This window comes from Peromyscus eremicus, chromosome 8a (genome assembly GCF_949786415.1).
Source record: "Peromyscus eremicus chromosome 8a, PerEre_H2_v1, whole genome shotgun sequence".
Classification (NCBI taxonomy): domain Eukaryota; kingdom Metazoa; phylum Chordata; class Mammalia; order Rodentia; family Cricetidae; genus Peromyscus; species Peromyscus eremicus.
In genome coordinates, this window is record NC_081423.1 from 15,127,305 (window position 1) to 15,141,698 (window position 14,394).

Below are 14,394 nucleotides of genomic sequence, written 5' to 3' on the forward strand. Positions count from 1 at the left end.
CATTCTTACTGGGTTATTACCACCAATGTTGGACGGGGGGGGGGGGGGGGGGAGCTTGCCAAAACCCAGCCCTCACATGCACTTGAAACTAATACTCAAGCAACTGCAAAGCTGATGTGGTGACCATACCAGTCAGTACTCCCGACTGGGAGGCTGAGGCAGGAAAACCTTACTGAAGGCTAAATGGAGGAATGGGACTGTATGTACTGGGGCTGAGGGTTTGAACTCACGGAGGTTTCCAGAGGGAAACAAACTCCACTTCCTAGCACTCTGGCTGGGCCCAGAAGCAATGGCGTCCCCACAACACTAAGCATGGACACTTGTATCTGAGTATGGGAGAACCCAAGAATCTTGAACGTGTTGCAAACAAATGTACAAAGCACTTAAAACAATGATAAAGGCAGCTCAAACAGATGCACGAGCTGCCCTTGAAGCACCACTAGCCAAACGGAGCAATCTGACCATCAAAATAACGGCTAGCAGACTCCAGCCTACAGAAAACCACCTATCCTGACACAATACATGAAAACGAGAAATGCCAGGGCGACCATACACCTCCATAGTTTCAAAGGACCTCTCCATGAAACAGTGAGTTATAATGAAGTGAGCGTGATAGGCTCTATTTAGAAGACAAATCGAAATGACACATCTATATAGGACATTATGGAGAGCTTTGGTGAAACTTAGGTAGGGCCTGAGGCCTGAATGTCAGCAGTGTCATTGTTTACTCACAGCTCAGTTCCACCAGACTCAGGACACTCTCCCTGCACTAAGACAGAGGGGCAAGACAGCAGCCAGCTTTGCTTTCAAGTCTTTGGAAACACTTTTTTGTAACGCACCTGCAGCTTTTCAGCAAGCCTAGGACCAACTCAGAGAAGGAGCAACCTTGCAAACAGCTCATTCACATTCACACCCAGCACTTCAAATCATGGGAGCATACCACTAAGAACAGATATGATCAAGCATTTGAAATACCCTCCCTCCTTTCAATGTAAAGAGAATCAGGTTTATCTGTCCAGTTACTTGTTGATTTACGCAGTGCTTGGGTCTTGCACATGGTCAGCAAGCTATCACTACATCCTCAGTCCTAAGAGTTTTTCTCTTTATTAGGGTATAAAAAATCACTTTTGTTTTGTTTTTAAAACATTAAATCCTGGACTAGGGAAGTAGACAAGGAGATAAAGTGCCTTACTGGAACCCACGTAGAGAGCCAGGCAAGCAGGGCAGCCAATCCTAGCACTCGGGAAGTAGAGACAGAAATCCCTGGGGCAGACAGCTAACTAGACCTGCCAGAATCAGGGAGCCTCAGACTCAGCACCAGACCCTGCCTCAAGAGTGCAAGGACAGCTAACATACTGTGGGGTTCCACAGTATATCCACACATATGTGAACGCTCAAACAGATGCTTGCACGCGTACACACACTTAAAATCCTTTCTACAAATTTTTTTCACCCCCAAAGTCCTTTCTTGCCCCACCATCCTCTTCCTCTTCTCAACTAGTTCCCCACCCCACCACATCTTTTCCTTCCAGTTTTTGGTGTCCACTGAGATTAATTAGGGCACCTTACCAGCAGCTACCCCACTGAAGAAAATCTCTCTCCATTAATTATTAACTGCACTTGTATCTGCCGGAGGAACGGGGCCTCATGACCCCTCCTCTGACTCCCTCTGGCAGAATGCTAAAGGTCCAATGTTGTGCCGGTCTTATGCCGATAATCATGCCTGCTGGAGTTCAAGGAAGCGATGGCCACCCCTTCTCCCAACTCTTAGTTTCTTTCAGCCTCCTCTTCTACGATGTCCCCTGAGCCTCGGAAGCGCAATGGAGATGTCTCATTTGGAGTTCAACTTTTCAAGAGTCAGTTCTTTTCAGCATTCTGAATAATTATGAGCCTCTGCAATTACCACTCACTGTCCACTGAGAAAATATGCCTCTGTGACCAACGCTGATGACAGTGCTGGTCCCTGGGCAAAAACAAAACTATTTCAAAGGTGCATCAGGTGCACTTAGCAAAACCACAGCCGTGGCTTCCCCCACGGAGGCCCGTGGCCGCCCAGTCAAGTTCTGACCAGGTTTACAGGGGTGGAGGTGGGGGTGTGGTCCATGGCCTCCTCAGTCACTGGCTTCTGACCAGGTTTAAAGGGGTTGGGAGTGAATTCCCTCCTGAAGTGCCAGCCTCAAATCTAATCAGAGAGTAACAGGTTATCCCTGAACACCCCACCCCCTTAAACTATTACTGTCAGATGATCTTAAGGAGAATCTGGGGCCAGCAAGGTGGCTCTGCAGGCCTGATGAGCTGAGTTCAATCCTCAAAAGTACTGTAAAGGTGCAGGGAGAGAACCAACTCCACAGAGTGTCCTCTGACCTCCAGGTGTGTACACACACACACACACACACAAAGAAGCACCTCGGGCCAGTGCTTACTGAGGACACTAGGTTCATGTGTCTCCCCAGGCCATCCATGATAGTAAGGAGTGCATCCCTGATACTTCCTATGGTGACTACAAGATTCCCTGGAGCAATTTTTCTTTGGAGAAAGTCTTTTTTCTTGAAACTCCATGATTCCTTCCTAGCTGTCAGCACAGATACTATTACTGTAACTCTTAATTTTCCTGTTGTTGTAAAGATGAGAGATTTTAATTTTTTTTGCTCTTTCTTTCAAATGACGCAGCTAACAATTATCTTAGGATAAAAGTGATTTTGCAGACTCCAGTAAAGGATGCCTGGCTTTCTCAAGGGGCAGGAAGCTTCCTTACATAGGGCAGTGCATGTTTACACGCACCCTGTCTAGGACTGCCAGCGTGATAGACTACAGGGGTCCCCAGGCTGGTACAAAATGTAGGAAAGAGTACAGCATCTTAAGTATTTGTGAATGGTGCCATTCTAGTTGAATTATCAACGCAAAACTCTAGACACAGTGCCCGGGTAGCTCAGTCAGAAGGCCTGGGCTATTGCTGGCAGAGCTGTGTGCCTGAAAATGTCTCTGGGGCTCTTTCTCATGGCCAAGTGTATCCAAAAGATCTTCTTTCATAGGCCATGACTTCAGCTGACTCAACATATACTCAAGTTGCTGGAGTGAAGAGCTGCCATGTGTCATGAAGTCCGTCAACTCCGATGCCACAGGGTAACAGGCTTTTCAAACTTCTCAAAATAATCATGTGCCACCTTGGTGAGGGTTTGGTGAAATGTGCTCACAAGGAGAACCAGGTGGCAAGCTCTGCCCAGCTGGCCCTGAGCAGTCCCAGTGAAGGCAGGGAAGAGGTGACCTGCATTCTACAATAACAACGACAAGACTCTGAGTGCCTTGATAAGTACCAAATCGAGGGATGCTTTCAAATTACGTCATGAGAAATTATAGGAAAAGGCTAGAATAAACATCCTAAGTAGGCAGGAGTGATGGCACATGCCTGTAATCGCAGCACTCTGGAGGAGGGACAGGAGGATCTCTGTGAGTTCAAAGCCCACCTGGTCTACACAGTGATTTCCAGGACAGCCAGTCTACATAGACTCTGTCTCAAAACAAACAACAACAAAACACCTATACCTAAGTAAGTGTACAAGGCATGAAGAAAAATGAAGATTGTAAACTCATAGAACAGTCTCAACTACATGTAAAGCATGTATATAGATTCAAAACTAAAGCAAAAAAGGCCAATATGAAGTATGTCACCTCCCTCACTTTCCATTTTTACCCCAATTCTCTACTATTAACTATACAGTTCAGAAAAGATTACTTTTAAAAGCAAAACAAAATTACAACTGGCTTAAAAGCAAAATCAATTTTCTTCCAAGGTTACTTTCCAACTCACGGAAATACTAAAATTTACAGAGCTCAGAAAACCAAGCCCAAAGTGGTCCTGCTTATGCAACCCAGTGAAAACCAGACCACAGAATCAGAACCCTTCCCTCTCATTCCAGTTGACTGTGCCCACTCCTAAGTCATTTGAGTAATTACAGAGTACCTACTACCTGCCAGGAACTAGTCCAGAAACAAGCCTGTTTACCAAGCAATAAGCCTGAAAATATGACCTGTTTATTCTCAGAACCTGGATTGGGATGGGGCGGGTGTGGCAAGGGACAGAAAAAAACAAACCAACAATCTAATTTCAGCCAGCACTAAGTGCTACCAAAAAAAAAAAAATCAAACATGAAGGAGCAGCGGCCAGCAGGACATCAGTGTAAAGACCTCAGAGCAGACACTGGGTCCTCTGAGCTACCTGCCCACAGTGACATAGAAGCACTTCTCATGCATGACCAGCCCAAGACTTTGAAAAGCCTGTTCACAACCTCAAATACAGACAAGACTGCAATGACTGTACTTTAACAAGCAACAAGGTTCCTAAGAACAGAGCATAGCTTCCTTCAGTCCTGGCACCTCCCTTCCCCCTCTCGGTTGCAATTGTCTCACATATAAAACAGACAGAACAGGGCTGGAGAGATGGCTCAGCGGTTAAGAGCACTGGCTGTTCTTTCAGAGGTCCTGGATTCAATTCCCAAGCACCCACGTGGCAGCTCACAACAGTTTGTAACTCCAGGGGATCTGGCACCCTCACATAGACATACATGCAGGCAAAACATTAATGCACATAAAATAAATCATTAAAAGATTAGCTAGGTGGTGGTGGCGTATGTCTTTAATCCCGGCACTCAGAAAGCAGAGACAGGTGGATCTCTGTGAGTTCAAGGTCAGCCTGGTCTACAAAGTGAGTTCCAAGACAGCCAGTAATACACACAGAGAACCTACCTCAACAAAACCAATAATTAAATAGATGAGTGAATGAATGAATGAACGAACAAATAAATAAATTAGACCTAACAGTGCCTGGTTTACAAAGGTGTACAGAGGGGCAGCTCAGGAACTTGTGTATGCAGGTACATTCATTGACTGTTGAGTTCTCCACACACTGAATGGTTTCCACCAATAAACTAGACAGAATGATTCTTTATGAAGTACTGCTCCACTGCTGTGAGCAGATAGTTTCATCTTCGGAGCCAACCACAGTCCCAATCAGCTCAGGTACTGACCCTATAAACGACACTAGTTTGACCAGACTGGCAGCATGTCTGCTGAAGTAACTCTCTCTTTTTCTCTTTTCCCTGTATCACAACTGTCTCTGTCTCCACTTAAGCTTAACTAGCTCCCACCTGGCACCCCTCCCCCAGGTGTGGCTTTGTGATCCCCACTTCTATGCATCCTCTTGCCTAGGCTATGGTGGTCATTTGTCTATTCAAACACTAAGCCAGCTGCTGCTGGGAAAACACTTTTTCAGATATGATTAGCACAGACAACCAGTGAACTCACAGTAAAGCTGATGTGTTATCCCATGATGTAAGGTAGCCTCATCCAATCAATGCAAAGCCCTGTGGTAGAGGGTTTTCAGGGGAGACAGGAAAATCCTGCCTGCCTTGCAAAGTTCAAACTTGTCAGCCCCACACTCAGGCGGGCTGGTTCTTCACGCCTCTTTCCTGTCTCCTTTGATGCCATGGCTCTGGAGAAATGCTGGCCGGCATGCTGGTCAGCCTAGAACTGGTCTCCCTGATTCCTTTTTCATCTCGGGGTGACACAGTGGCCAGAGGGAGCCTGCTGGGATGTTAGATGGCTTTTTGGTGGTAAAAATCCTCTGCTGATTCCCTAGCTGATGATTGGTGCTTCCAGGACTGCCCTGTCTTCTTCCATCCTGAGTTCACCTCTTACTGTCCCTCTACTCCACACCCAGCAGCCTCTGCTGCTCTCCCAACACAGATGCTCCCACTCAGACCTCTACACTGTGGGATCCTCTCACCCACGGCCTTGCTGTCAGCCTGCTCACTATTTCCTCCTGTGCTCACTCAAAGGCCTTCTCAGGGGCTTCTACTCATCCCTGGGAAACTGAAGCCATCTCCCAAAGCTGAGCACTCAGTACCACGGAACGCTGGCGTCCCCTTCCTCCTATTCTCTCTCACTAACATGAAGAGAGGTTTCTGGCTGGGAACGGAGCTCAGTGGGAGAATGCTTGCTAGCAGGAAGGAAGCTTCAGCCCCTTCCCTGGCACTACAAACAAATAAATACACACAATAATGTGCTTCTCAAATAATAAGCCTTTTGTCTGTTTCACACATTCCTGTTTTCTTAGACCCTGTGATAGTAAGTTACATAAGTAAGAATATCATAAATATTTGCTGCTGGGGGAAAACAAACAAAGTGTGTGTGTGTTTGTTTGTTAGTAACTAAGGGTTTGGAGTTTTCTATTTTTATTTGTGTGTGCATATATACCACACGTGTGCCTGTGTGCACAGGAATCAGAACAGTGTCTGATCCCCTAAAGCTGGAGTTACAGGCAGTTGTGAGCCACCCACTCTGGGTGCTGGGAACTAAACTCAGGTTCTCCGGAAAAAACAAGTGCTCTTAGCCACTGAGCCATCCAGCGTTCTAGTCTCCAACAAAGGGTAGTTTTAAGTTTATTCTTCATGAGTTCCTAGGTTTTCAATAGTTCGCACTAGGCAGTATTTCTGTACAATCATATCAGACAACCTTTCCACTGAACTTTAAACCTGCTGATAGGAACTTTTGGAAAATTCAAAATTTTCCAGTGAGTATCTTTAGGAATTAATCATGAATACACATTAAAGTTTAATGACCTCAATGTTCACTGATAAGAGACTGATTAACTTATTATAACCTAGATGATCAAGCCAAACAGTTATTTAAAATGTGCCCTGGTGGGTCATGCCTGTAATCCCAGCACTCAGGCAAAAGAATGCTGAGACAAAAGAATCAGGAGTTCAAAGACAGCCTGGACTACATACTCAATAAGACCCTGTCTCAACGAACAAGCAAAATACATAGAGGTACTCAAGTTCACTAATACGTACCATATTTTTCAGTTAACTATATTTAAAAGTAGTTTATTATTGAGAATGCAATATGAAACATGAACATTCATAAAACAAAATATATGTAACATAAATAAAAGGTCAAGGCAAAAATATCACAGAATGAACAATAAAATAAATATAGCTAAATTATTTTTTCTGTATTATCTATTATTTTATTACCTATTTTCATTATCTACATCTATTTATTATTAACTACTATCTAAATTTCGACAGAGAAAAGATGTCACTTCATAAAATAAACAATTATAAACCAACAAGAGAAATAAAATCAGCAGTTTTACAAACAACAAATGGCTATATAGTGTGAGGTTTATATCACAATTTTTTTTTCCAAAGAGGAAAAAAAAAAAAAACAACCCACTTTCATGTAGTCTTAAGGCCTATTTACCTATTTCCTTGCCCTAAATTACACTGTAAAGCTTTATCCACCATGAATACTGCTCTGGAATGCATCAGTTGTCACTAAAGGAAAGCAAGATACAGTGTTCCTGTCTCCCTACTGACACGGAGCGCCAGCTGAAGAGTGTACTAGAGTGTGGCCATCTGCATGTAAACTCAAAGTATAATGGGAACCAGCATGTGACAAGTGACAATTCCTCAAGTAAAACTTGAGATATTTTTTAGCACGTATTTTTTGAGTGGAGAGACACGTAAAGGTTAAAGGACAGCTTGTGGGAGTCAGTCCTCTCTTTCTAAAAGGAAGCAGATAGAAACAAGCATCTTTACACCCCCCTGCCCCCGCCGTCTTGCCAGCACTGTGTATGTCGGCTTTCTGAGTTAGAGTCTAGGTAGTCCAGGCTAGCCCCAAACTCCCTAACAACCCCAGCTGGGGGGGGGGGGGGAGAGGATGCCACGCCACTCATGCTTAGCACTGGCAGGCCTGTCTTTCCATCCTTGCAACAATGGGGTGAAAGAGAGGAGAACGAGATTTCCCACACCTTCCTACACTTCCCGGCCTCCCGAGTACTGAGATTATAAAAACACACCACCATAATATGGGCCTTTTTATAGCCTTCAGTACCAACTGTTCCTGTTCATTCTTAACTATATTTTTAGATGTTTAAATGCTGACAGAAATCAGTTATTTGTCAAACTTTTCCTCCCAGTTACAACATCTTAGGTTTGCTTTGAAGTGTCCCAGAAAACGGCAAAGCTGGAGGTCTGAAGATTGCTCAAGATGATTAAGACTAGTGTCTGTATATACTTAGGAAGTTTCACAGCAAGAAGTTTTCAAATAAAATCCTCTGGAGAAAAGATCAATCCAGAGGTATACTGGCTAAGGAAGAGTTGAAGGAACACAATGCCCAGCCTCTTCGGAGCCTCTGCTGACTGAATATCAAACTGGGCTCCTTGGGACGTTGGGACACAGCCATCCTCATAACTGGGTGGCTGCAAGTGAAATAAAGGTGGTGACAGGTAGTGAGGTCACAGGTGCACTTGGAAGGGAAGTAGCTGTTTTGTTTGACCTACGCGGAATTAGCCCAAGGCTTTGTGAGAGCTAAATTCAGCTACATCTCCAGCCTGAGCACTTGCATTTTGCAGTTTCCTATAGAAAGGAAAAGTAGTTTGTTGTTCTTGTTTGTTTTGTTTTATTTGGGTTTTTGTTTGTTTGTCTATTTTGGTTTTTCAAGACAGAGTCTCTCTGTGTAGCCCTGGCTGTCCTGGAACTCGTTCTGTAGACCAGGGCTGACCTCAAACTCACAGAGATTCCTGCCTCTGCCTCCAGAGGGCTGGGATTAAAGGAATATGCCAACGCTCGGCTGAAAAGTGTGCTTTTTAATGCTCATAAAACATTAAAGACTCTAACACTGAGAAATTCCAAAGGTCACATCCCAAGCCTTCATATTTTTTTAGACCTGAAGTGCAATGACTAATCATAAGAAATAACAAATCTTCAATGTTTAGCAGAAAAAAAGACAGGAAAAAATCAGGGGAGTCCACTGTTGGGCCAGAGGCATAGGATCTGAACAAGAGAGAAAAAAAAAAAAAAAAAAAAAAAAAAAACAAGGGCCACATCATCTGCCTGGTCTTCTAGCTTCCCTTTAACTTGCCCTGAACTACAAACGAAACGGTTTCTTCTTCAATAGAGAACTCCCTACAAGCAAAGAAACGGATTTCCACCCCTCAGAAGCAGGCCTTCAGCCTGAGGCATTTGGTATCGTTCCCTGGTTGGTAAAAACCTGTGCAGGGTAAAGAACTACCTTCCTTCACTCATTCAAAAGGGGGACAGGCTCCAGCTCAAGCTAGCAGAAGATCAATCTGGGTTTACCAACTTGGAGACCACCTGCAGCTCTCAAGGCACCTCACTCCCTCCAGGCCCAGAAGCTGCATCCGGTTGAAAGGTAGCATTCCCAGCCCTCAGGCTCACTGTTCTTTTTACACAAAGGCAGCTAGGAAGGAGGCACCGAAATCTGAGTCACATGATCCTCACTGAGGTTTCCAACAAGCATTCCTACCCTAAGGAACACCGTCACTTATCAGTCTACCACAGATACTCAGGTTCTATACTCAGTGTTTAGCTTTTCAGTTTTGACATTAAAAATAAGGGGAATTTGTTTCAATTCTAAAATGATTGCTGCCAAGTTAAAGAAGGCAGTTGGCCTTACAGTCTGGGGCAGCCGTGCAGTTCTAGATTCATAACCCAGTTCTGTTAAATAAATATATAACTTAGGCAAGTCAATCCAATTCTTTAACTTCATACACAAAGCAGCAGCCCAGGTCACTTCTCCACAGAAGATCCAGTGAAGGGGAGGGGTATGACTCAGTGGGAGAATGCCTGGCCAGCACATGTAAGGCCTGGGGTTCAATCAATCCTCAGCACCAAAAATCAAACAAGAATCCTAGGTCACAACACATAGAAGGGAGAAAATAAAAGGTATGGTCATCAATGTTAATCATGCCAGAGTCCTGGCAAATCAGTGCTCTTGGATTATCTGATCTAAGAACCAACTAGTCAAACCTGGACTACTGACTCAGCTCAGCTAGATTCTGAGACATTCAGGCATTCCAAGCCAACTAACTGTTGTAGAACATGGAGAGTGGATCAAACTTACACTGCTTAATATGATTCTATGAGCATATGTGGTTAGCTACCTTCAGAGCGCTCTCTCTCTCTCTCTCTCTCTCTCTCTCTCTCTCTCTCTCTCTCTCTCTTTCTCTCTCTCTCCATCTGCAGTTCAGTCTGGATTTTCACTTGTGGTTCTGCTTACTGCAGTAAGTTCCTTGACAGCAGGGAACAAATCTGTGCCTCTCATCTACACACTGGGGAACATACCAGAAACATAGTCATGGCATTAAATTCTCAGAAATCTACTCAGGCTTCCTAGCTCTAAGATTCAGGAGTGTTCATTTTGGCAAAGGGGACGTCTGAATTTAGCAAGCTTTTCTCCTTTTATGTTAAAATAAATGACTAAACAAACCATACATTATATATCATTAGTACAATTTCCATAAATGAAGCTATGCTAAAAAAAAAAAAAAAAAAAAAAAAAAAAACAGAAAGAGGGAAATTTAAAAAAAACCAGTACAGAGGGAAGAGTCTGCACCGAGGCAGCCTGGACCTCAAACGCCTGCTGCGGCACTTCACAGCCCTCTAAACCTAAGTCAGTCAGCGCACAGCATCTCAGTCTGCTGGCTGCATCATCTGCCTCAGTTGCTGCATGAGGAAAAGGGGACAGTAACACCTGCACCTCACAAGGCTGTCCCAAAGCTGACAGATGTGAAGCACACAGCGTTGGTAAAAGACTCTGCTAACCCTCTCCACCAGCAAAATCTGCACTCGCTAAAGTATGCCTAGCTACAATGACTACATTCACTCCTGCTTTTTCAGAAAGTACAGCCAGCCACACGGGACAACAGGCTGAAAGCTGCGGTTACTACTGGTCCAGTGTGTCAACTTCAGACCTCTACAGCCCAAGCAAAGTCAACACGGCTCTCCCCTCTTCCAGAGCCTTTTTAAATGACATCCAGCGCCAAGGAAAGCCATCTTTGTAAGGGAACAAACATGGAGTCCATCAACAGGTGCTGCCTGGGGACAGCAGCAAAGAACAAAGGGCCAAGACTGCAGTCAGTGACACAGCACTTACCTAGTACACAAGGCCCTGGGTTCAATCTCCACCAAAAATCAAAACAAGAACTACATTTTAAAAGAAAAGTAAAAAGTAAAACTCTACATGCACACTTTTTGTTTAAAATTGTAACCAACAACAATACATAAAACAATAAGTGAAAAGGAAAGAAATCTTCTAGGTTCATTTTCACATGGAACAAAATAATGACTTGCTAACTCCAATCGGCAAGGCCCTTGTTCATTTCACTAAGCTGCATGCCCTCTATTATAGGCCAGTCAAAGTAAAAGCTTAATAATCAAAACTCCCTACGTGCATCTAACAGCAATATTGCTCCCAATCACTGAAACAAGGTCCAATGAAGGCAACATTTCATCTTTTTTCCTCAGAGGAAGGTGACTTTGAAGAATTTTGAAGGCATTTCCCTGTTTTCAGGAACCCATACTTCCTCCCACTCCCAAGCACTTCCAGCGAACTCGAAGCACCAGGACCCACACACGGACTGGTGCCTATGCTGCCTGATTACTTTAACTGAATACAGCAAAGAAAACCTCCGATTAATAACTTCATAAGTACAATTCTTCCCTACGTGTACTGCCAGCTCTGGCTAAAACTGGGTCAGCCCGCCACAAATCAAGGGCAGCCCTCAAGCACCCATTGAAGAGACAGACTTTTATAATGCAAATGCCCATTCCGTGGTGCTAAGGAGAGAGAGAGAGCACTGCAATACTGTCTGCCGGAGTGAAAGAAACACTGTACCCTAGACTTCGGACCTATCTTCTTCCGTAGAACCCCAGCTCTCTGTCAATGAAGCACAATTTTCTAAAGATAGCAATTTCAATCAATTACCACACCAGTGCTACTCAGAGGCTGGCAATAAGCAAGGAAGAGCCCAACATCAATATAAAAGAAACTTCTTCCTTCCAAACCCCTGGCACCATTTAAAGACTGTACACATGAATAGAAAGCCTTGAGAAGGAACAGTGAAATCATCCATGGCATCAATATCCCTCTAACTCGTTTCCTAAAATCTGGGCAGTATCAGCAGAACACCAAGAATTTAACACTGCTTTTAAAAGAACACTATACCAAACTGTATGAACTATGCAGTAGTAAAAGCTGATGTTGCTACTGACACATTTAATTAAACACACTCTCTAAACAGATTTTCCCAGGTAAAGCCATGATGGTTTTGGCCTTGGTTTTATCAGAAGTCATCAAGAGAGGTCACCAACTACACTCCTGCTACAGTGTTATCCTAAGCAACCCCACCCCCACCCCTCCAACAGCCCCACCCAATATTACTTTATCTGTGGAATTCTCTGCTGGCCTTGGCCTGGAAAACGGGGTGGACCCTGTGGACAGGTATTACATCTGGCCATTTTTTTGAAATTGGCTCAAACAGATGGTTCCCAGCAGCATAAAGCTGTGGTCTTCATAAACCTCATTTTGAGGTTTATAGAATAATGTTAACTAGTGATTCCCACCCCCTTTGGAATGGAGAAGAAAAGGCAAACCAAAAGATATTTCAAAATAGAAAAATCATCATTTCAATTATGAAACCCTCCCAACTCAAAACTGTTAAAGGTGCCAAATGGGAGATATCAGAATAGTCTGTTTTGTTGTTCAAAGGTTTAACTATTAAACATGAGAATCACAACTCTGAAGTGGGGCGGGGGAGAATTAAAAGGCAGGAGCAGAAAAGGAGAGCAAGAAAGGGCCCTTCGAGACCCGTTTGCTCGGAAGGGCCCTCTTAGTACTCCTCAGGGGGTGTCCAGGCTGGAGGAAAGCAGAGGGTTACACAGAACATTTAGCAGACTTAACATTGGATTAAACACACTACTGCAAGTTTCAACAAATGTTCATGGCATACGTAAAAACACATTTACAACAAGAAAGAAGAGAGGCACCTGGAGACATCTGACACTGGGCATGCTCTGCAGGCAACTCAGTGCGCACATGCTCTCTACCAGGTTGGCGCAGCCTAGCCACAAAGACCTTGGCACAGAACACTGCAGGATGACAAAAAGGAAGGAAGAGAAGAAGCAGTTAGAGGTCGCAACAAGTCACTCCTTCACACAGGCAGTGTTAGTCGGGGCAGGGGCGCACCCATGCAGTTTAGAGGGCAGGGATGGTCCTGAGTTTCCTGAACCCTGGGGAGCAGGGCCCTTTCTGTCTTGCGGACAGGGATTTTGTACTGCCAACCATTCATTTCACAGGATACAGTAAACAGAATCAAGAGGGAGAGAATGCTTACATGAAAACCCACTAGAGGGAACTATGAGTTTGAGAGTAAAGCAAGACCACTCAAGAGAGTGTGACAATTCCCTAAGAGTAAGGGATTCGGGTCTCTCTCATACAATTGCTCAAGAAACTATATAGCAGGCCTTCTGAATGTACCCCCTACCCCAACACTACACTATAAGAAAACGGAGACTCGGGTGTTGAATACTTTGCACAAGGACACACAGCCTAGGAGGGAAGAGCCAGGACTTTAAGGTTCGGTTTGTTGGCGATCAAATCCCACATTCTTTCCATAAGACCAGGATGCCTCTATGGAAACCCTTTGGTGACCCCAACAGTCATTATGCCAATTCAGTTTTACACTTCTCTACAGTATAACTGCAGGAGACTTAAGAGAATGAGGCAAAGGAACAAGACAGATAAGTGATAGATACAGGCAATTAAAACTGCTTGAAACACAGGTCATTTTCAGTGTCATCGACATCTCTGCATTCTTCCGAGTTCTGTGACCTGGAACTTTTCACTCTGGACTTTACAAACTTGGTGGCAAGACTAGGAACTAAAAGCTTAACTCACTGACTCCATTCCACCCTTAAAACAAAACAAGAAAACTTGCTGCTTTCAAAGGAACTAAGAAAATGTACCGTGAAAGTGAGCATATATTATAGCTAATATACAGTAACCATCAGACTATAGCTTTATACATATACTGGGGGCAGGGGGGAGACAGGGTTTCTCTGTAGCCCTGGCTGTTCTGGAACTCACTCTGTAGACCACGCTGGCCTCAAACTCAAGCGATCCGCCTATCCCTGCCTCCAGTGCTGGGATTAAAGGCATGGGCCACTGCCACTCCTAGGCTTACACTGCCGAACGTTCTACGATCAGTATGAGTGGATTATAAACCAAGAGAGCTTTGCTTGAAACAGACAGACCTGGGCTCCAGCACTTCCTGCTCACTAGTTACAGCTCACTCACAAGGTAGATATACTGAGGTTATTTAGAAAGGGCCTATGAATCCAGGACACAAAACCAGAGAAAACAAACGGAGGAAGCTACGGTGCATTTCTCTAAGCAATGCAAACACCACACATTTCCAGCCTGAGTGTTGATTAAAGGCTTAGCACGGTCAATGGGGTGGCAAAGCGTCTGCTGCTCCAGGACAGGCTTTGTTGCTCAACAGTTCCACAACATAGAAAAGAAACCACAGA

The 14,394-nt window shown here is 44.4% G+C and overlaps 1 protein-coding gene across 3 annotated transcripts in view; it reads right to left on the reverse strand.

Moving 5' to 3' along the window:
- Positions 1-14,394, reverse strand: part of Fbxw11 (F-box and WD repeat domain containing 11) — a 101,159-nt gene that overhangs the window by 50,883 nt on the left and 35,882 nt on the right. Inside the window, exon 2 of one of the 3 annotated variants that reach the window (XM_059270231.1) lies at positions 12,853-12,954. The exons of the other annotated variants lie outside the window; for them this stretch is intronic. Coding sequence (XP_059126214.1) covers positions 12,853-12,954 — 102 coding nt within the window. The remainder of the gene's footprint in view (positions 1-12,852; positions 12,955-14,394) is intronic. 3 annotated transcript variants of the gene reach the window in all.